The 22,824-nt window shown below is 38.2% G+C and overlaps 2 protein-coding genes across 4 annotated transcripts; one reads left to right on the forward strand and one right to left on the reverse strand.

Moving 5' to 3' along the window:
• Positions 1–835: 835 nt before the first annotated feature.
• LOC116307985 (RAD50-interacting protein 1) lies at positions 836–11,898 on the forward strand. 3 transcript variants are annotated; one of them, XM_031718325.2, is made up of 13 exons: positions 836–1,207; positions 2,979–3,220; positions 3,988–4,161; positions 4,682–4,816; positions 5,268–5,415; positions 6,056–6,169; positions 6,792–7,017; positions 7,581–7,721; positions 8,221–8,423; positions 9,218–9,402; positions 10,242–10,422; positions 10,930–11,065; positions 11,337–11,460. In XM_031718325.2, exons 1-12 carry the CDS (start codon positions 1,043–1,045, stop codon positions 11,050–11,052), a joined length of 2,037 nt encoding a protein of 678 aa, XP_031574185.2. In that variant the 5' UTR covers positions 836–1,042; the 3' UTR covers positions 11,053–11,065; positions 11,337–11,460. The 3 variants fall into 3 exon arrangements, with proteins under 3 accessions (XP_031574185.2, XP_031574183.2, XP_031574184.2); XM_031718323.2 differs by having other exon boundaries at positions 839–1,207; positions 10,930–11,048; positions 11,337–11,898; XM_031718324.2 differs by lacking the exon at positions 836–1,207 and adding an exon at positions 2,550–2,688 and having other exon boundaries at positions 10,930–11,048; positions 11,337–11,898.
• Positions 11,899–12,414: 516 nt separating this feature from the next.
• On the reverse strand, positions 12,415–22,682 carry LOC116307986 (major facilitator superfamily domain-containing protein 12). The gene is made up of 11 exons (XM_031718326.2): positions 21,634–22,682; positions 19,320–19,428; positions 18,883–19,024; positions 17,719–18,059; positions 17,418–17,510; positions 16,797–16,889; positions 16,342–16,515; positions 14,720–14,823; positions 14,274–14,401; positions 13,216–13,408; positions 12,415–12,919 (listed from the first exon to the last, which is right to left on the reverse strand). The coding sequence occupies exons 1-11, from the start codon at positions 22,146–22,148 to the stop codon at positions 12,913–12,915; spliced, it is 1,899 nt and encodes a 632-aa protein (XP_031574186.2). The 5' UTR covers positions 22,149–22,682; the 3' UTR covers positions 12,415–12,912.
• Between the last annotated feature and the right edge of the window lie 142 nt (positions 22,683–22,824).

Consider the following 22,824-nt stretch of genomic DNA (forward strand, 5'->3'; position numbering starts at 1 on the left):
CCCAATACTCCTTGTCAATCATGATACACAATAAAATTGTGCAAAAGATTTAAATGAATAAAAGGTATAAGGTGAATGCTTTAGATGCGCGAAAATCTTATGATTATATGATCGAGTTTGCCGTTCGTTTTTGGTGACTCTACAGGGTTGAAAATTAAAGTCCCGACCATTTTTCCACACCCCTTTTGTTCCATCAAGTGCTTTTTCTGACTCTTCCTTAATGAACTATCAAACATGTATTCTTGTGTGGACAAGACATGCAGCGAACCATCTAGCATGACGAGACTAGAACAGATATTAGATGTGCCCCTGCGGATACGAAACCCATGAAGCGAACAAGAGTACAATGGCGACCAAAGCAGCTACGTGAGCCAAAGCGGGAAGAATTGAAGCCTCAATTTAACAAAAAATACAGAATTAATTTAAGCAGGATACGCCACCCTATATGTAAATATAGCAAGAGGGTGTGTCATGCCGCACACAGTTACCTGCCCAGTTCAATGGTCTGGTCATATCATGTGAGGGGAAAAGGAGAGGTTTTTTGGCACACATTATTATGTGCCCAAATCAGTTTATAAAACTTCGTATCGAGGATTAAGAATAAACGTACTCTGTTTTTCCCACTTTATTTTTCATTTTTTAGGGAATTTCATCATAAAGACACTATAAATATGTCTAGAATATATCGCGAGGGGGTTACGGACGGAACACTCGGCACTTAGGGTTTAGCGTTTATAGCACTGACATCAGAGATAGTGACTATAGTTATGTCATGGTTAAAGACCCAGACCGGAAATTGGCGGTAGATCCGATCATAACAATCGCTAGCAGCAGAGTTCATAGAACTCTAATAACTCTGCTAGCAGTAATTATGAATCCTACTTTTAAGAAATAGAAGAGGTTTTCTCTACCTGAAGCTTTATTTTTTTGACAGCGTTGGAAAACGATCGAAAAAAGAGTTAAATTCATTTTAGTGTACATTGGTTGTGTTTTTTTGTATTAGGAGATTCGCCCTAGTCTCTCCCAGTCAAAGGTTTCCAAGATGGCGGACGAACAAGAAGGAGACGAAAGCAGTGGTGATGAAAAATTAACCTTACAACTAACAGAATACTTAGACGATGTACTAGGAACCAACGTAACAAGCCTTAAGAAGGTTCATTCTTTATTAGACACTACACTGAAGAAGGAAATAGAGCTAAAGAAGAGAGTAAGTTAGCCTTGAATTTCGTGTTGTTATTGAAATAATTTCAGTGTGTGGTCCTATTGACACGTGTACTTACAGATATCTCGTACTATGAATTTGTATTTTAAAGCCTCTATTTTGCAATAGAATTTTTTATTGTTGGTTTAGTTTTTCAAAAATCGTTTCTCAAGAGCAATCATTGCCAAAGGGCGCTCATGCCTACTATCTCCATTGGCTTCAATCCAATTCTTTTTATAGCTATACGACAGAAATAATATTGCTTTTGATAGATTTTAATTATCAAAAAATCTATTTTAAAGAATAGATATTTGTTTTATGCAAATCGTTTTTACAAACGTTTGTTTTAAAAAAATTGATTTGAAAATGATGACATCAATCATTCATACCGGAAAGAGGCCAGATGTGACATGAGGGGATGCAGGTGATGAACAAGATGCTCATGTGTTTTGATTATACACTCTATTTTTATTTTGTTATAATATTTCACGAATGATTATAACTATTTGGTAATAATTGTATTCATGACTGTTTATTATTTTTTATTTTTTATTTAATTTTTTTATTCATTTTATTCCTTTTTTTGGTTCATTCAATTGACCTAATTCACTATGAGTCACTGCTTGTTTATGTCAGGGATAGAATCGCCAAGTCCTATAGAAAATTCAACTAAATTTGCTCCTAGCCAAACAGTTTAATCTAAAATGGCCTGGTTTTCAGATATAATGTGTGTTAATATGTACTAAGAAATATTCTGAGTGTTTTCTGGCTATTCCACTTCTCTCCATGGAATGATATGGGATTTAGAACAATTTTCAGTTAGTTTGCGTTGATTTGACCCCGTCCGACGACCATGATCCTTTGCGTTTAAACAATAGATTGTTGAATATTGTTTTGATGTGATGTCATAGTTTGGTCATTCATTCATTCACTCATTCAGTCATTCACTCAGTCATTCATTCATTCATTTGCTCATTTATTTGTTCATTCACTTGTCCATTCATTTGTTCATTCATTTGTTCATTTATTTATTCATTTATTTATTTGTTCTGTTATAAACAATAGTGAGTGTGAAAAGCTTCATTTAATCTATCAACATTAGGCCATCGTTGGGAAGATTATTAACCAGAATCATACATACTTTATTCATCGCTAAATAAAAGTTTACTTAAAATCTCTGTTTATAAAATGCTAATTTAATCATTGAAAAAAAGAATTGAAAATAAATACAAGTGTAATATTTCAGTATTTTGATAACAAATCGGCAAAAATAATGTATATTTATGATCATGTTTCAGTATTCAGGCTCCAGCATTGCTGATTGAGAGCCTTTCATTTGCATTTTCATGTCTGTGAGAGTAAGGATTTGTTTGTTTTTCTCAAGGATTTAATTCATGTCTACATGTATGACCATATGACCCTTTTGTGATGTTTTGCATCGTACTTTGCAAGGATTCATTCTGGTGTTAATCAATATGGCTAGCCATGTAAGCCTACTTTGAGTTCTTTTTGCCAGGAAGCTTTATTAACCTTTTGTTATTATTTTATTTTTTATTTTATTATTTTGCTGAAAGTGTTTGCAACATTTTTATATTCATGCATCGGATTGTTTCTGCATTGATTCTCCATAAATGAATATGATATATTATTGCAGTTTAGATTATACCTGACTCACCTGAAATAACTTGGACTATTTGGTTATTTTCTTCTGGTGCATTCTAAGAACTAATCCTAATAATTATTTTTACAAATAAATGATTATGATTCTACCTCGTAGCTGGATGATGCAAAGAAAACAAAACCAGTAGAAGTCCAAGAAGCACTAGACAATGGGAAATCCTCTATGGAAAACATCAAAGATCTTCAAACCCAGAGGGAAGAGGTTCTCGAAAAAGCTGAGAGTAAAGTGAATAAAGTGAAGCCACTGGCCGAACACTTGTCTCATTTGGCAGACCAGGTTGCAGATATTGAACGCTTCCGAACATATATCAGTTGGATACAGAAATTAGAAGCTGTGAGGTATGTAACAGACAGAGTAGATCTTACTCCTTTGGATTCAAGGATAAGAGTGAAATGCTAAACTGAACTTTCTGATATCTTGTGACCACAAATTTTGGGGTTTTCCCACTTATGATGATTCTGGTTTTATTTTAGCTCCGTCTATCATCATCTTAATGCCATTTTTTTGGTTCAGTTGCAACATAACTGATTTAATCAATCCAATAGAGTAAGGGTTTAATAACGGAAAACATATTTGGAAGAGTGTATAGTATGATGTGTTAGTGTATGAAAACTGGAAGTACAAAAAATGAAAAATGGGAGTCCTGCTACAACGTTTGGTCATAACAAGAACTTCAGCATATTTTACTATTGATACATATGTAATTATTGTTATTATTATTATATTAAAAATACTTTTTATTGATATTAAACTGTTGCTGTGATGTTAGAGCAGTTTTTGTATGAGTGGGAAACATATGGTACTGACTTGCAGCACGTACATTGTACAGCGTGAATGCCATAACATTGAAATGGCTTCCAATCACGGTAATCGTGTACTTTATGACCATCTGACACGCGTCAGTCGACTATCTCCCGACGATTGGTCGATAGTCAGCTGACTATCCATCGTGTGTAGACCGATCACAACAGGTAGTTATAGCTGTGGTAATTTGAAATGCAGTACAGCTACCAATTTTCCGTATTCTTTTCCAGTCATATAAAAACCGTTCAGATGATATATATAGTGAAAGTCTTAATACTAGTGTTGTGTCTTTTCTTACCAGTACTGGTATCCAGGAAAATCTAGAGGTCGGCATATTAGGTGCAGCAGTGGATCAATACTCTATTTTAGCAGCTGTCACCAAAGTACTGGAAAGTTCATCTTGTGACAACTTGAAGGCATTTTCCCAAGAAATGTTGATCTTTTGGAGAAGAGTCTTGCTTGAAAAACTGGCCAGGTATAAAGCAGTTTCTACTAAGAGATGGGTGTAAGTTACTAGTTACTGCGGGAGGGAGAGAGGAAGGGAATGGAAGGAGAGGAGGAAGGTTGGAGGGAGGGAGGAAGGAGGGAGGGTCGAAAGGAGAACAAGCAAGGACTGTTGCACTGGATAAGAGAGGAGAGAAGAGGTTTATTTTGCAGCCCCTATGGATAACCCAGATAGTCATCTACTAATCAACAGCTGATACAGAACAAAGTTTACTCAAATTTGTTCATTTTGCCAGTCGGAGAGGGGAGGGTGATAATAATTGTGTGACTCCCATGGGTACCCCATAAAAATGTAAAATCAGATCAAAATAGTTTATTCTGACTTGTGGTATGGAAGGATAGCAGATATCCACACTATCCAATGAGTGTAGAGTTTTAACATTAATTTCATTAGTAATACTATTGCAAATTTTGGATCATTGGAATTTCAGCTACTGTAGTATGATTTTGATCATTTGCCAACTTCATTATTTTGTTTCCTGTTTTCCTAGTGAATTTGATGAAGTCACAAAAGCCTTAAGGTGGCCATTCACATCTCTTTCAACTGCTCCCCCACTATCAACTACCTCTGAAGTTTACAAGAAGCTGGAGAAACTGTTCCTACTGCTACTGAAAATACAGGACTCGTATCCCTTTTAAATTGAACTTAAAAAGTAATTTAGGTTTAACTCAGACATACTCTGAAGGTTGTCTGAGAATCTAACTATCATAATAACAGGTTAATTACAAGCTGTTAATTTTTTGTTAGAATTTAGAAGTTGATTTTTGCAGAGGGAGGAATATAACCTGAGACCCCAGAGACGAGGTGAAGTGTGGAACATTGGTGACGCACACAATCCCCACTTCCATTCCACTTTCCAATATGAAACAGAAAGAGAATATTGGATAGAAATATATGCCAGATATATAGTTCCTGAAAAATTCATATCTTTACCAATAAAGTCATTACCATTTATTCCAAAGGTGTGAGTTAGTCCAAGGAGTAGAAGGAGGAGGGGGAGGGGGAGGGGGAGGGGGAGAGGGATCAGTCGTAGTACTTTATTTATCCTTAACTTATGAAATTTCTATCGAAATCAGTAAAGTATCTGATAATGATGAGAGTATAAGTAAAGCAGGGGTGAAGGAGAAGGAAGTTCCTCTACCAATTGATTGGCTACTTAAACCACTGAGAAAAAGGTTTAAATTTCACTTTTATGGGAAGAAGCAAACAAACAACCTTGAAAAGGTGAGGGAATATTTTACCTTTGGTGTTAATGTTTTCCCATTTAAGACCACATTTTGTTCTCTTGAGAATGAGATTCTTTGTTTGAGTTGTATCCATATTCATTTTTCTTCTCATGTGCAACCATTAAACAAAGAAATCACACTCTAGGAAATTAGGCGTGGTCTGAAATGGGGCATGATAGCAGAAAATTTATCAAATTTATACTCTATTGCATTCAAACATGCAATCGTTGCAATAGTCCGCATTTACATAGCGAAAATTAGCACTAAAAAGTTCAAATGCACTTCACAATTAAAATGAAAAGTAAAAGTAAAATTTGAAGCGTAAAAATATTAAATACTAGATAATGCGATAGAGTGCAAACAATTAATCTGTGAAACAGTATTTACTAAATAGTACAAAATAGTGCTAATTAAACAATAGAAAACAATGGAACTTGCATGAAATTGTGCTATTTGGTGTTACTTAAGTTTCACAGTTATATTGTTTGCACTCTAGTGTCTCGCATATATGCCTTGTGAAATAACTGAGTTTTAAGTTACAATTTAAATGATTGATTTGATTCATTCAACAAATGCTGTCTTAAAATATAGATAATATTATGCCATTTTTCATGTTGCTGCTTTTTGATAATAAACAGCCAGAGTGGTTCTTCACTCAAATATTGAACTGGATCAAGAGCCATGGTGACTTCATTCAGCATACGGTACAACCAATATTTGACAAGGCTAATCTTGGATATATTGATGCCAAGGTATTTATCCTAACAAATAAATAATTCTTTGTGCTAAAATCTTATCTTACCAGTTCATAATCAATAATGGTAGATTAACACCCTTGCCTTAACCCTACCCCCACAGGATGCAAATCGGTGTTTCTATATTTTCATTGTCTTGGGGTGCAACGACGGGTGCAACAACATGACTCAAGATCTCTCAAAATACAAATAACAAAACATTTACATAAAAAAGCTCTCAAATCTCTTGAAAAGAAAATTCTTGACCCCCCAAGGAGTTGTGATGGGGGGAGGGGGGCTATTAGTTCAATGGGCCCATATGCTTTGTAGACCCCTTGCAATGTGACGTCAAAGCAAGTCGATCTGGTGGACAAAACAAAAAACAAAAGAATTCCAATCTCCTGAGAATTGGAACCTATTGTTTTGTCCCCCAGATTGAGCTGCATTCCAAAGTGCTGCAAGGGGTCTATAGATGGTTTGCATCCATTCCCAAAAGAACCAAACGAAAAAGATCTGGCAGCTGTATTGGTGGTATTAGGGAAGGATAAGCTAAAGAGAAATCTTCTGTTTAAATAACACCAACATAGTTGTCTCTGTACAAACAGGGTTTTTAGCTTCTTTTCTTCTTTGTTTTTTGTAGTTTGAGTTTATTCGTGGGCTGCTCAAGATCACAGTCGAGAAGATGGAACATTCTGTTCCCTTGTTGCTAACAGATGATGCTCTGTTTTCCCATTTTGTTGACGAAACCCTCCTCTTCCAGCAAGAGGTTCATAATTTGTATGACTATCCCACCAGTGACCATCAGTGCTTGAATGTCTTAGTAATGCCCAAGTGCCTTGACAAGTGGGTTGAACTAGAGCACAGATGTAAGTTGAGATATTAGGTAGAGACATTCCCCAAATTTTATGGATTCTCTGAAACAACCTCTGAACTGATCTAAGTCAGGCACAGCTAACTCACTGATCAAACGGGTTAAGCTTCGCGAATTTGCAGTGTCCCCTGTGATTGGTTAGGTTTAGGGGCGGGGTTGGGGAAAGGTCATTGTTTTCTATTGTTCTACACATGTGTGCCCTCCAATAGGATCACATCTTGCAAATTTGTAAAGGATGACCCGATCAAACCCTCGAATAACGTCTGGGCTATCTAAGTCAGAGCACGGCTAACTCACAGATCGAACTCTGAAACAACCTCTTGGCTTTCAATAGCTGAGGTTGTAATTTTTGATTGGCACAATAATAGTCCAGTTTTAGATATATCTTGCAAGACTTTTTTTCTGTCTTCTGACACATTTTCTTAAGGGGATCAAGTACTCTTGCTTATTTCAAGCCTTGTTCTGTCGTAATTCTGTGTCTTGAATCAGATCACATGTTTTTCGTTGACAATGTGAAATATGAATTAGTGTTTGATATGTGTTTTTTTGGTTGTCCAGATGCAAAGGAGAACCTCAAATCATTGGTAACATCATCGACGGCATGGAAGGGAAAGTACCAGGATGTTGGAGGTGAAGTAGATGAGACAAGAACACCTGAATGTGCTGAAGGATTTGTTACACTATTGACTGTTATAACAGGTACAGTATTGTACTTCATGAGGATGATGGTGATGGTAATGATGATGATGAAGGAGATGATGGGGATGATGATGATAGGGATGATGATGTGGATGATGGTGATAGTGTTCAATGATTATGATAATGATGCATGATGGTAATGATAATGGTGATAATGATGATGGAAATGATGGGGATTATGATAATGAGGATGATAATGAGGATAAGGATGATAAATAGGATGATGATTTGGAGGATGGTGAGGATAATGAGGATGATGATATGGTGAGGATGATAATGATGTGGATGATGATAATGATGATGATGATGATAATGATGATGATGATGATGATAGTAATGATGATGATGATGATGATAATGATGTGGATGATGATAATGATGATGATGATGTGGATGATGATAATGATGATAATGATGTGGATGATGATGATGATAATGATGATAATGGTGATGATGACGGTATTGGTATTTACATTTGTTTTTGTTCTATTATCAACAGACCGCTACAAGGACTTAACATCACACGAGAACCAGATGCGATTTCTCGACGTTCAGCTTGATCTCTTACGAGAATTCATCGATGATCAGCTGAATGAGAAAGCCAAAGAATATTCTAACAACCCTATCGATCCCATGTTTCTCTCTGTGCTCAATGCAGCTCATTTTATATCCTACGTACTTGAAGACTGGACTGAACAAGCGGTAAGATACGATGATGGTGATGATGACGATGATGGTGATGATGATGGTGATGATGACGATGATGGTGATGATGACGATGATGGTGATGATGACGATGATGGTGATGATGAAGATGATGATGATGATGACGATGATGGTGATGATGACGATGATGGTGATGATGACGGTGATGGTGATGATGACGGTGATGGTGATGATGACGATGATGGTGATGATGACGGTGATGGTGATGATGACGGTGATGGTGACGATGATGGTGATGATGACGATGATGGTGATGATGACGGTGATGACGATGATGGTGATGATGACGATGATGGTGATGATGACGGTGATGGTGATGACGATGATGGTGATGATGACGGTGATGGTGATGATGACGGTGATGGTGATGATGACGATGATGGTGATGATGACGATGATGGTGATGATGGTGGTGATGATGGTAATGGTAATGGTGATAACAACGATGATGATAGCGATGACGATTGTGATGGTGGCGATGATGATGGTAGTGGCGAACGAAGTAATGATTACAGTAGTGGTGATAAAGTTGACGATGAAATGAGCGGCGTTGACGGACCATTCGATGATAGTGGCGATGACGACGGTGATGGTGGTGGTGGTGGTGATGATGATGGTGCAGTGGTGATGGTGGTAAAGGTGATACAGTAACCAATGATTGTGTTTTGATAGTAGTCGTAACAATGTAGTAGATGATGGTGATAATATTCATAATCCTGACTCTTAGATTGCAGACATTTCTGTTCTGATAACAACTACTTTCCCTACAGATTTTCTTACAGTTACACGATCAAAAGTTATTAAGCAACTGTGAAGCGCCTGATGAACAGTCCACAGGAGTTTTTGATCATTCTCTCCGAAAACTGCACAACCTCAAAGAAAAAATGTTGCAAAAGATTGTAGAAAAAGTTATAAACGATTTTAAAGATAGGAGTACAGCATATAAGAGAGAGAGGTGAGGAACAGATATTTTATGCCCATTCCAACCTATTGACATTATATATTGTCAATTTGTAAGCAATAACACTGAAATAGGTTTCCGCGTAGGTGACTACTCACGTGAAACCATGCCTCTCACTGAAGTGGCTTCAATTAACGAGCCTCCTTACTAAACACTGAAATGGTTTCCCACGTGAAACCGTGTCTCACCGAAGTGGCTTCCATTAACATGCCTTCGTACTAAACACTGAAATGGTTTCCCACGTGAAACCGTGTCTCACCGAAGTGGCTTACATTAACATGCCTTCGTACTAAACACTGAAATGGTTTCCCACGTGAAACCGTGTCTCACCGAAGTGGCTACCATTATGAACATGCCTCCTTATTAAACACTGAAATGGTTTTCCACGTGAAACCGTGTCTCACCGAAGTGGCTTTCATTAACATGCCTCCTTACAAAACACTGAAATGGTTTCCCACGTGAAACCGTGTCTCACCAAAGTGGCTTCCATTAACGTGCCTCCTTATTAAACACTGAGATGGTTTCCCACGTGAAACCGTGCCTCACCGAAGTGGCTTCCATTAACATGCCTCCTCATTAAACACTGAAATGGTTTCCCACGTGAACCCGTGTCTCACCGAAGTGGCTACCATTAATATGCCTCCTTACTAAACACTGAAATGGTTTCCTATTTGAGTCTGTGAATTTTTGCCGACATCTAATGTTAAATTAGTTTCTTTAGTATCGAAAATCGGTTGCTATACTTGAGCTGTTTAGTAGACTCTTTTTGAAAATTTTAGCAGTGAAATGGTTTCTTTCTCCTCTGACACGATTTTTAATATTTTCCCCTATAGGTGGCATAGTCTTCCCTCTCCTAAAGAACTCGCCGTCATGGCTCTTTCTTCTGGAGCTTGTGATCTCCTTCTATTTTTAAAAGACAGACTCAAGAATTTTGAACGACAGCTCGCGCGGGCCTTGTTCTCAACATTATGGCAGCGTCTGGCACAAGAACTGAACAACGTCATTTATAAAGAGGTAAATAACATCGATACCCAATATCATACGCCTTCTCTGAGATAGTGAACATGGTGCATTGTGGTCTAGCTTGGGTACAAACATCTTTTGTTCGTCATGCATTATATGGTGTTGCTTGTACTGAATCTAGACCACAATGCATCTTGTTTATTGAGCTCAGAAAAGGCCTATGCTTCATGCGGCATGTCGTCTGTACGCTATTTTACCACGGGAATCAACCAATCAGAAAGCGTATGTCTAACATGTATGGTAAAGTCAATCTCGTTCTCACAGCCGACAAAATAAAGCACGCGAAGTAAGAAAAAACGACCCTAGATTGTGAGCAAAGTAACCAAAGTCAAGCTTAAATAGGTGTTGCGCATGCGCAGAAAAGTTTTACCAGTGAAATTTCAACTCATCATCTTTGAACACCTCAAACCCTCTATCGTTTCTTTTTAAAACTGTATTTTGTCAAAATACATATTTTGAAAAAAGAATTTTTTTAAAACATCATTATGTTTTCAATAGGTTATTCTTGAGTGTCATTACAATGAAGGCGGAGCAGCGCAACTGCAGTTTGACATGACGAAGCATTTGTTCACTTTGTTTGGGGAATACACTTCGAAACCTGAAAACTACTTCAAGGAGTAAGTCCTGCAAACATGTAAAAAAACACTTGGATTCTTTATGAATTGTGCTGATAATTATATATTTGGAATTTTAGTCACGCCTTTGCGTTACTAACTTTGGGTTAGAGAGTAAGAAAATAAGAGTAAAAGCAATAGAATTTTGATTTGTAGCCTACCCATGCGCAGTTATCGTTCAAGATGATTGCGCACGCGCAGGGATTAATTTCTTTATCTCCATGGCAACATCCAAGTTCCTTTACTTTCCAAAGATGTTGAAGTAACCTACTGTACCTTTCTTTTCTTAAGGGTCAAGGAATGTTGCATCCTCCTGAACCAACTACCAGGCTCAGCTATTCTTATCATGGAAACTCTCAATAATCGTCAGTCATACGTTGATGACCTCAACTCCTCTCCTAAAGCTACACTCAATGAACTAGGAGTTTACAGACTGTCACCTAAAGACGCTCTGCGCGTGCTCAATCTGAGAATCAACTGGCCAAAAACATGAGCAACCGACGTCGATACTCGTTCCACAGGGTGACTATGGGTGACCCCAGGATTTTTACGCTACGCCATAGGGTGACCAAACCATTTTGTACCTCACCACAGGGTGACCAAACAATTCGTGCTTCGTCAACATTACAGAATTTTCCTCTAATTGAAAAATACAATGACTAGCTCCTACTTAGTCATGTGAGCTGATCTGATAAGAAAAACCACGTGACTCAACTCGGTTACCTTGGAGACACTTGTCGAAAATTTCATATACATTTTATTAAAATTGTCATTGCCATCGTACATAATATACTGGTTTGTAACCAAAATGAAATCATTACTACAAATTGAAATTAAAGATTATTGATATATTGTTGGGTAATATTTTTACTCACCTCGTCGAAGATGTAATGGTGTTGTAGTTGTTCCGTCGGTGTTAAATATGATATCCTTATTACCACGCTGAATTCCGGTTGAAGATAAGACTTCATTTGGCACAACATTCAACTCGAATATTACACAAGTCTTTCTAATCGGGTGCCACGTTTTGGCGAGAACAAGATAGGTCAAGACAAGATGGCGGAAGGTTTTCAGCCCCATGATAACTCGCTCCCAGTCTTTCTTTGGATATTTTAAGGAAGAATACCGCAGGTCTAAAATTATCTTCACATCAGGCTCAAGGTTTCAGAGGCATGTAATCATTTAGTATAACGTAGTGTGGCGTGGCACTTACAAGCGAGCAATCTCGTACCAAGAGTCCGTATTTCTTATTGCGCATGCTTAACGAAATAATCGAGCATGCGCAGTAAGAAATAAGGGCTCTGGGTACGACATTGAAAAGAGAGCAAACACGCATGAGCATGCGCAGTAAAGAAAACTTGTCATCGACTTAAAAAACGGTTTAACGCGTATTGCGCCTTTAATCTTTCGAAGAAAAGACATCAAGAAAACTTTGTAGCGCAAACCTAGCGATCCGTTAATAACCCGGCAAATATAGTGCTTGAGTTGCTTGTTGGTTCTCTCCTTTGCTTCGAGGGCATTTCTCCGGGTTCTCCGGTTTTCCTCCCTCCGCAAGAAATAAATCGACTTCTAAATTCTAATTCGATCTAAAAAGAGCCTAGATGAAAATTACTCTGTGTAAGTCTGTTAATATATTGTTCGCCATAGCATTTTACCACAGCATCGTCCGATTATTGTTTAACAGCATGTGTTTTATTTTAGAGTACACATGTCACGCATTGTTTTACATGAAATTTTCATTTCATATCTACAAAAGAAAGATAAATATTATACATTATTTTTCGGTTTAATTGAGTAAAATCTTTTTGAACCTTCATATTATTTTTTCTGTACCACGAGCCCCTTGGATTTAGAAAGTACCCAGCTGTTAAAACCTAGAAGAAAAAATAAAAAGGATTGAGAAGGTGTGTAAAGACGAAACTAGTTCTCTAAAGATACTTGACATAAAGTGCGCACAAAAATATCAAAAAGGTTTAGAACCTTACAACATTTTGTAAGATGAGATGAGATTAAGAAGAAGAAGAAGAAGAAAAAAGAACCTTACAACATAAATTAAATATTTAGAGACAAAACACTTTCTCAATGTAGCGTGTCCCTTTCTTTATAACTTTATCTCTTTATTTTTTATTTTTTTTGAGGGGGGGGGGGGATGGGGCACACTTTGACATACCTCGTTTCAATCTCGAGTTGCGCAATCTTGTTGTCGTGGCAACAGTGTATTTGAGCAACGCAATCTGCAGTAGCGGGTGCTGGGGGGTCGTTGTTGGTATTGAGGTTGGTATTGGTGATCGATGGAAAGTCTCGTTCTTTTTCTGTCCACGGTTGATCCATATTCACCTGGACCGTAGCGTCACGTGATTCGACTGAATTTATAATATCAACAAAGAATATATGCTAGTTAATTTCAAAGTATATGCTTTTGTAGCTAGAGTGCATGCAGTAAAACCATGAAATAAACAATGTTGAAACGGACGACAAATATAGTACCTATTAGCTACTAACATAGATAATGGAGCGGAATTGTTGGGAAACCTATTGCTCTAGGTTTTTGTTCGACTTTATCCATTGTTATATGACGTCGCCCGTGCCCAGAGAAGGAAAAGTTGCCTCATTTGTTTACAGCATTAGGGAATATAGAAATTTTTCTCCCTAAAAAAACCTTCTAAAATTGTTATTATTTGTTGATTAATTAATCCTATATGATTAATATTAATTGTTTATTGAAAATGAAATTGCCCTTTTTCATGCTTTCTTATTTATCATCTAGTAACTTATCTGTATCTGCGCGGAAATATTTATCCGCATGGTTTGTGGTCATCGAATTAAAGTTTTCACTTTCAAAATGTTCATACATGAAAATAATGAGGAAAATGAGTATTTTCAGCCATACTTGCTTTGGTTCATTGTGCACGGTCAGTATCAATTGAAGTGATGGTACGGTTCAACATCAAACGCAAGACAATAGCTTTGTTCTATGGAGTTTCCAAACCATTCTGCTCTATTAACTATGGTACTAACAGCTGCTATCACTCAACCAGAACATTCATTAATCAAACACAAATTGTCTCTTGTGCATTTGTCTTAAATTTTTGTAATGAATGTTCTGGTTGAGTGATAGCAACTGTTAACCTAATAACTGCTATTTGTCAGTATCAACTTTGAATTATTTCATGGTTTTAGTGCATGCGCTCTAAAGTGACCGCTGATAGCAAGTACACCGGCTCTTACCTCTTTTTTGACAAACAAAGATTGACTTGTAAAAGAACACTACTGTTAGAAAGCCAGCCAAGGCAGCTACACCTGGAGCTATACTCTGTACCTGACGAACATATTTGTCACATTTTGAACATTCGTCTCTGTCAAGAGAATGAAAATAAAGAAAATTCGTAAGCACTCAGGTTATATCTAAATACATCAAAGAGAATCACAATACACGGCACGGTAACGCAGTGACATTGGTTGAACCAAACACAGCCTGCGATACCATTTGTTATCAAATCAAAATACACGACACGGTGACGGAGCGACATTGGTTGAACCAATCACAGCCTGTGATATCATTTCTTATCCATTTTCACCGTCAAGCGCGGTCACGATCGCGCCGTACCTTTTTGGCAGTCACAAAATCGTTTCTTTTTATTTACGTTAACGTTACGATAAAATGTTGAACTTACACTTGGTGTTCACGTGGGTTGAGCTCTTGGATAATTGCTATGACAATACCGCTGGACAGTTTATCACTGAAACTGATCGCACCATAGATAAAAGCCCCGTATGTCTGTAAACCAATAGATATGGAATGTTTACTTTCTGTACTATGCTGGTGTAACAACTTTAACCTACCACACCCCTTGTTAGGCAAAAATGAAAGGGGGCGACATAAAATAGAATTCATAGAGGCAGGCTAGATTTCTAATATTTTCCCAAAATGAATAAATCTGTCTGATAACGTATGTTATTAAGATATCATTGAAGTGTGGCAAGTTGAATATTTTCAGTTGTTTTCATAACGTTTTTAGCGCGCGCACTTATCGTTAGAAATTTAGAGCGCGCATGAAAATACAAAAGTATGACGAAGTTTTCGTCGTTAGTTTTTCATTTTGTCAGTTCAGTTGTGTTCAACGTTCATTCAAAGAGAGTCAAGGAAAGTTGTGTTAATTAAGTTAGTTAAAAGACTAGGAATCATCGAAACTGGTAAGTGAAACGTTGTTATTATATATTATATTACTTAAGCATAGAAGTCTGTTTCCTTTAGCCAAAACTAGAGAATGTAAGAAAAACAATTGATCTCAGGTTTGCTTCAAGGTGACTGCCTACTTTTGGAAATTGATTTAAGCTTTTTTTAAAACTTCGATTTTCCGAATTGAAATTTAATGCTGATTCCAAATCTGGAAAGAAAAATAGGGTGTCCCGAGCTCGTTTTCGAGATAATCAGCATTTAATGGAAGCCTACGCACGAGCTTTTGGAGTAAAAATTGCGCCACCGGAAGTGATTAGAAAAAAATTAAGATTAATAAGATAATAGTTATTTGCAGACTATATGATTGCACGAATGAAGGCTAGTCAATCCTTCTACATTAATACATGGATATTTTCGACAAAAAGACAGAGAGATACATTGATTTGTCATATTTTGTAGTTTCGGTGCTCTTAAAAAATCTCATAAAGTCGAACAAAAATCCCTACAAAAATTTATTTTTTCACGTGTTCCTGATTTAAACTTTTCCTAAAATGTTGATATAACCTAGATTTTTAGGAGTTTTTTCGAATGAGCTATCAAAAAATATAGAGTCCCGTGCAAAATTTGAGGGTTTTGCCCTGTTGAAGCTCAAAACGCGTATGGTTCTTCAATAAAATCTTGTAGATTTTTCAGCGGTTTTTGAGCGCGCGCACAACGTGGGCTCAAATCGAACGTTCAAAAGTAGGCAGCCACCTTAAGCAACCGTTTTCAAGATTGTTTAGTTGTTGTTTCAAATAAAAAATTACTTCAATAGTAATGTCGTATAAGTTATATCGTAAGTTGCCAGATAGCCGAAGTCGTTATGTTTGTAAATAGGTAATTTAGGATGGTCAAACACCAGTCTAAGCTAATCCTAGTTGCAGTGTATTTAGTGTAAGATTACAGAAATACTTATAGTCATTTGAAAAACAACATTGTAGATGTGTAATTAATCAATTTTTCTATTGATTACTTATCGTAGTTCTCGCCGTTTCGTTGTGGAAATAAACTGAGTTAAAGACGAAATTCGTACGTGTTGTTTACTTGGTCACAGAAGTATTAATAAGATATTATTACCTTATCGTCCCCTACAAGATTAGCGATCATTGATAATGACGTCACCAACATCACAGAACCACCGCTGCCCATAAGCACCGTAGCTGCATAGACTCCATTGCGCATGTCAACAGTCTGCAGGTAGAACCATGCGCATGCGCCAAGAGACAAGGTTGCACCAAATATGTATGTAATCTATAATTGAACAAAAACATGTGCGGTTTAAGGCGCGAGTACACGGAGCAATATGTTCTCTACAACTTGCCTCGAAACAGGGTTGCGACACAAGTTTCAAGGGTGTTTACACGGTGCAACGGAGACGAAATCATTGCCAGAAGCAGAAACGATTTCTACTTTTGGCAACGATTGCTGCAACTTGTCTTGTAACATTTTTTCAGACTTTACTTTTTGTGCAAGTATGCAGTGGCTTGAATCATTATTTTTCAGTGAAAATTTATCAGTCATGCAGACTTTACCTTGGATCCGAGATTTCGATCTAAAGTCTTTACAACCAAACTTGATAAAACTCCACTGATGAGGACGACAAGAGGGAAGTAAGCAATGGCTTCCTGTCATGAATAAAAAACTCCATGATCAACAACAATTAAGAAGGATAAATAAAAAAATCGATAGAAACTAAACGAGGAGCTGTAATACGAGTAAGTGATTACCGTAGGATCCATGTTTTTTTAAAATGGGTGAATGGGTGTTTAGTGGAAGTGGATTGAACCTCACAGAAGAGCACCTTACGACATACCAGTAAAAACAAACTCATTCACGCATTCATCTGCGTCTCAGTCGAGAATCAAGTCCGCGATCTCGAGCATGAACTTTACAGCGGTGTGATACAGCGCCGTAGCAGTGCGTGGAACACGTGCCAACCTAATGTTAGCCATTCAAAGGTTGAGGAAAAAACTGGATCGAGTTGGCATTACATTCCATTTTGGGGCTGTTTCAGAGGACGAAATAGGCGCCATCTTGAGAACATTTCCCCTAAAACAACCCCACAATGCACTGCGGTACCAACTCGACCCAGTGTTTTTCCTTAACCTTTGAATGGCTAAAAGGCTTTTTAAAATATGTTTTAAGTTGTATACCTTTTCAAAGTTCAGTGTCTGTGTGAGGTAAAGAGCGAGGTAAGACTGAGAGATATTCACCACTAGTCTGGTACACATGTAAACTACTGCTGTCTGGGGAAAGAACGAGAAAAACAAATCGTTGGCGTCTCCTTTGGGGCATAGATCGAGGAAAACTTCGTACGGCTTTGAAAGACTTGCGTTACGGTGCCGTACCGTGATGTGCGCGATGATGGACTAAAAACTCGTCAGTTGCGCACCCCCTCTTGCATTCTTCGTTTGACATTGCGCTTTGATGTTATTACCGGTCTTTTGTACTTACCTTGTAAAGAGCAGAATTTTTCAGCCAATCAGATCTAGATTTAGGGCGAGGTTTAGTTTTGGTCACGCAATCATCGCTCTTCTTCGAGCCAACTGTAACACTATGGTCTTGTAGGGTCGTCATGTCATGATGACAAACTATCGGTTTATCCATTCTTTGACAAGACTGTGGATAACTATTCATTGTGGTCACGCTATTATCTTTTATACCTGTCACGCCATCACTCGTTACACCGTTACAGCAAACTTCTTCTTGGTTGCCTTCCAGTGCGGCATTTTCGAACGATTTCGTTACCAAATCTTTCTTGGACGAATTCTGATCGAGATCAGGAAGTACACTCACTATAAGGAAAACAAACGGAAATAGAGGCTTTAAACCATAACGTGATGGCAGGAACAATTGAATCTGGTGTAATGTGATTTACATGATAAAGTTTCCCAGGGGAAAAGACTGTTGTTGTGCCTCCTGTCATGGCTGCCATCACGTGATGGCGCAGAGCCTCTATATTCGTTATTTCTCAAGTAAAATTGAATTCTTGTCGAATCAAAGTATTGCCTCAATTAGCCACAGCGTGAAAATATAGGTTATTTCATTCCCTTTGACTTCGACAGAAGCTGGGATACTTGGGGTTAAAATGCCGCTAAGAGACTGGGCAAAGGAACAACTTGTCTAGCATGCAGCAACTCGTCTAACACGCAGAAACTCGTCTAGCATGCAGCAACTCGTCTAACATGCAGCAACTCGTCTAGCATGCAACAACCCGTCTAGCATGCAGCAACTCGTCTACCATGCAGCAACTCGTCTAACATGCAGCAACTTGTCTAACATGCAGCAACTCGTCTAACATGAAGCAACTCTTTTCTTCCTTGCAGCAATTCGTCTAACGAGCAGTAACTCTTTTCTTCTTTGCAGTAATTCGTCTAACGAGCAGTAACTCTTTTCTTCCTTGCAGCAATTCGTCTAACGAGCAGTAACTCTTTTCTTCTTTGCAGTAATTCGTGTAACGAGCAGTAACTCTTTTCTTCCTTGCAGCAATTCGTCTAACGAGCAGTAACTCTTTTCTTCTTTGCAGTAATTCGTCTAACTTTCTGCATGTCCCTTATGGGCCACCTTAGATTTATACCCAGGGATATGCAAGAGATTTATGAACAACAAAGTACTTACCCTGACCCGTCACTCCTGGTTCTATCTCGCTAAGTTTCAATTCTTGTCGTTTTAGGTAGCCAGCAGACAGCGGTTCTTTTATAACCACGTGGAAGATAATGTTGAAAAAGTTTCCCGTACCGATGATGATAAAAGATAAATACTGGAATACGACAAGACGAAAAAACTCAACTTTAATTGAATTCATTGGGCAATTCGACTTTACGTAGTTAAAGGGAAGGCTCAACGACCTTGTGGTGCAGGCAGAGGATTATGGGATGGGGGTACATGCAGAGGATTCATATGAAGGGGCTGAGTTAGGGGACACAAAGAGGATTGTGGGACCGTATGGGGCAACACGCATCGGAATATGGGCCCACATAGGATTATGGGGGCAAATGAGGGGCCGCGAGATGGCTTAGTTTTATCGTATCCCCAGAATCACATTAATTCCTTACCATAAACTCATGCCAAACTTTTGGGGTTATTTTGTGTTCAGAGCTTTGGCCAAGCAAAATCCAGGTGACGCCGTACACGTAAATACCACAAAGAAAGGTCATGGCGGACCTGAAATAAAGAGAAGTGGGCTCAGGATACAGTCTGATCGGTGCAAAGGAAGAGGGATGTAAATACTAATCAAACAACCCGCTTATGTGCACCCAACTACGTTTATTTTATTGAAGCCTGAAACAACCTCTGGGCTGATCTAAGTCAGGGCATGGCTAACTCACAGATTGAACCCTGAATCAACCTCTGGGCTGATCTAAGTCAGGGCATGGCTAACTCACAGATTGAACCCTGAAACAACCTCTGGGCTAATCTAAGTCAGGGCACGGCTCGAATTGGTATTTAGCGGGTTAGGTTTTGCGGAAAGAGGAAACCGGAAAAACCGGCCGGGAGAAAACACTATAATCAATAGAGAAACCTAACAAACACAGCAGCACTCACATGTGATGATGGGTCCAGCAATCGAAAACTGATGGGGTTAGAAAAGAATGCACAGAATGCACAGCCCTGCGGCATACAAGACCCTTTCAATTCCAATTCGTTATCTAATTACTAGAGTTCTCCTTACCCCATCCCAAAGAAAACTGGGATCAAAATGTGGTTCGGCGAACGAAAAAAATAACCTCAAAACGAGAGACTAGGCCATCATCTAGAATATCTAGGCGTGCGGATCGGATGTAACGGCTAACGTCAAGCCAAGCGGACTCCTGTGGCTTGTGTAATGGCTTTCCCGGGACGTTTGAATTTTTTACATTCCAAAAGTAAATTTCCATGTGGCTTCGATTCATGTTCACTGTACACGTGAAGTACACGTGAAGTACACGTGAAGTACACGTGAAGTACACGTGTAGAGCACATGCTGCCTGCATGCCACGACAGCGATTTACTCCACACTTCATGACCTCCTGCGCTCCTATTACTCCTGATTAGTATATCAATTACTATTCCAGTTGTTAGACCAAATGCAAGTGAGACTCCACTATTAACCCCATCATGTACTGCCCATCTGGTTCTATCAAGATATATTTGATTGATCTCAACACTCTACTGCGATAGAACATGTTTCCAGAAGATGTACTTGAGAACGTTTTAAAGACCCGCTGAGAGGGGAGCCTGCAGAGCTATGAAAATAAGAACTTTCTTGGGTCCGCGTAAGGAGAAAAAAGCAAATAAAAAGCAAATGTATGGTGGGAATTTATGGTAGTTTACGAAGATTGTAAGGAAACATTTTTTCCAAGAGAAGGTAGTTTATTAGAGAGTTTTAGATTGACTTTTTTTTTCCCCGCAAACGGCAAACGTGACCACGTTTTCATCGTTTTCGTGTATTTTACTTTACCTTTTACAAACCTTCTCACCAAGCGCAAATATTCTTTTGTTTTTCTACTACTTGGACGTTTTTGCGATTTTTTTTCAGTAATTTAAAAGAATTTTTTACTGGTCAACTGACGTTTCACGTTTGCCGTTAACTTAAATCTAAAACTCTCTATTATCATATTTTTTTCATCAGCAAGGTAATGACTTGTATGAGCTCTTCTTATTGAACGCATATGGAGAAGTTTTATTTCTTCAGCATGAAAACCTTTTGACCGCTCGCTTATAACTGCATGAAGTATCTATTCAGTTCGCCCCAAGACCATACAAAATCAAATGTCAAAACATTTTTCAATAAATTTCAAATTTGAATTTTCGGGTAACCGGATGTTCAATTGTGCTGTAACAATACTATTTAACTACAATATATTATTATACTATATACTAGACTGACAGAAATATCATTGAAAAATAAATCCCGGTGGCTTTTTTTCATTTTGTGGGTAGGGATTTTTAGCTAAAGAGGAAACCAAAACAAAAATTATTAGCCGAAAACAAGTATATTTTTTAACTTTTAAAAAGCTACGCACTCCTGACGAGCTATTCAAGAATATATACATAAAATGACCAGGGCGAATAACCAGAATTCTCCTTGACTCTTAAAAAATCAAACTTAGTAAATGAAGACGCAAGTATTTGCAAAAACACTTAACAAGAATGATAACCTTTTTTGAAGGCGGAGCTCTGGATTTCGTGGCCGTCATGTTGATTCAGTTTAACAAAACCTTTGTCATCGGAATCTATCAACATGGCGACCATTCGTTGTTTTATTTCATTCATATCTTTCTTTAATCTGTGAATTGTTAAGAACCAGGTATACTGTCTAACTACCCTGCGAGCAGAGTCTGCTTTTAACTCCTGAGACTCTGCTCGCAGGGTAACTGTCTAACATACCTGATGGCGTTCAGTTCCACTCGCTCGTCCTTTCTGCGTGAGATCTCTGGAATCAAAGACAAATGGCTAATCTGCACACACCCCCAACCGAACTGGAAAACAGCAGCAATCCCAACATAGTATACCATTTTCAGAATATCACTTGTCGTCTGATCAAGTAAACGGATCAGAAGCAAGGGAAACGATGCAGTAACCAGTACTGTCCCTATCATATGCCATATTTTTCTTCGTCCGTATCGACATACAGTTCTGTCGCAGATGATACCAATGAAGGGAGTGAAAATCCCGTCCGCAATTTGCCCGAGAAGGATTACTAGCCCCGTGTGTCGGTTCGAAAGTTTAACAACCTTGGTGAGGTAAATGATCAAGTAGCTGAACCACACGCTCGATACCAAGTCGTTCAAAACGTGTCCAACCCCATGTACTGCGCGCTGACTTCGAGGAAGCCTTTCCAATTTGTTTTTCTTCTGATTCTCATTCTTCTTCTGCACTTTCCCCCAGCAAAGAAAATTCATATTCTTTACAAATGAGTCTCTTCAAATGACGTTACAATTTGCCTTCGAACCAGCTTGTGTTTCAGTTTTTGGTCTGTATTTTTGTGTGACACAATAGCGAATAAAAGTGTCAGCAAGTCCTAGTATAGAGCTCACGCGTTAATAGGTTATCATTATATCCGGTAAAACAGCATTGGATTTCCATTCTTCACTATCTGCAGTCCATGATCATGCGTCCTCATGTGAACACAACAAATCGTAGCCAGACAAAGACTCGGGTCTCAATCCATTAAAAAGGACAATAGATACTAAATACACTAATATCTAGTTTCTATTGACCGAACAAGAATTATGTTTTTAGATTTACTTCTGTGTTTACAAACGAGCTTGGCATGCACACAATCAAAACAATCCGAAGTCAACGAGAAGGCTCGCGTGTTTCGTTGTTCTCTTTAACCTTCTTTCATTCTTGTTCTTTCCGTTTCCATTCATCCATCAAATTCTAAAAATATGGATTCATCAACCCTTAGGATTTTGGCTTCTTTTTGGTTTACAATATGAAACAAAAAGCCCTTAAATTTGAACTTGAATGTGTTGGAATTTGAAAATATAATGACATCATAGACAAATACTTTCACTATGGTAACGCCTCGGTGCGCGCGCGCTTACACCATCTTATCATTTTAGTTGGAAGTTG

Source organism: Actinia tenebrosa, unplaced genomic scaffold (genome assembly GCF_029948245.1).
Source record: "Actinia tenebrosa isolate PJP-AT-01 unplaced genomic scaffold, QUT_ActTen_1.0 PGA_scaffold17__23_contigs__length_9995812, whole genome shotgun sequence".
Lineage (NCBI taxonomy): Eukaryota > Metazoa > Cnidaria > Anthozoa > Actiniaria > Actiniidae > Actinia > Actinia tenebrosa.

Coding starts and splice junctions, on each gene's coding strand:
- LOC116307986 (XM_031718326.2), bottom strand. CDS start 22,148: ATGAATTTTCTTTGCTGGGGGAAAGTGCAGAAGAAGAATGAGAATCAG. Junction 19,025..19,319: donor AAGTTTGGCATGAGTTTATG/GTAAGGAATTAA, acceptor GTCGTATTCCAG/TATTTATCTTTTATCATCAT. Junction 14,824..16,341: donor ATCTTGTAGGGGACGATAAG/GTAATAATATCT, acceptor ATTGGTTTACAG/ACATACGGGGCTTTTATCTA.
- LOC116307985 (XM_031718323.2), top strand. CDS start 1,043: ATGGCGGACGAACAAGAAGGAGACGAAAGCAGTGGTGATGAAAAATTA. Junction 7,722..8,220: donor ACTATTGACTGTTATAACAG/GTACAGTATTGT, acceptor TATTATCAACAG/ACCGCTACAAGGACTTAACA. Junction 9,403..10,241: donor ACAGCATATAAGAGAGAGAG/GTGAGGAACAGA, acceptor TTTCCCCTATAG/GTGGCATAGTCTTCCCTCTC.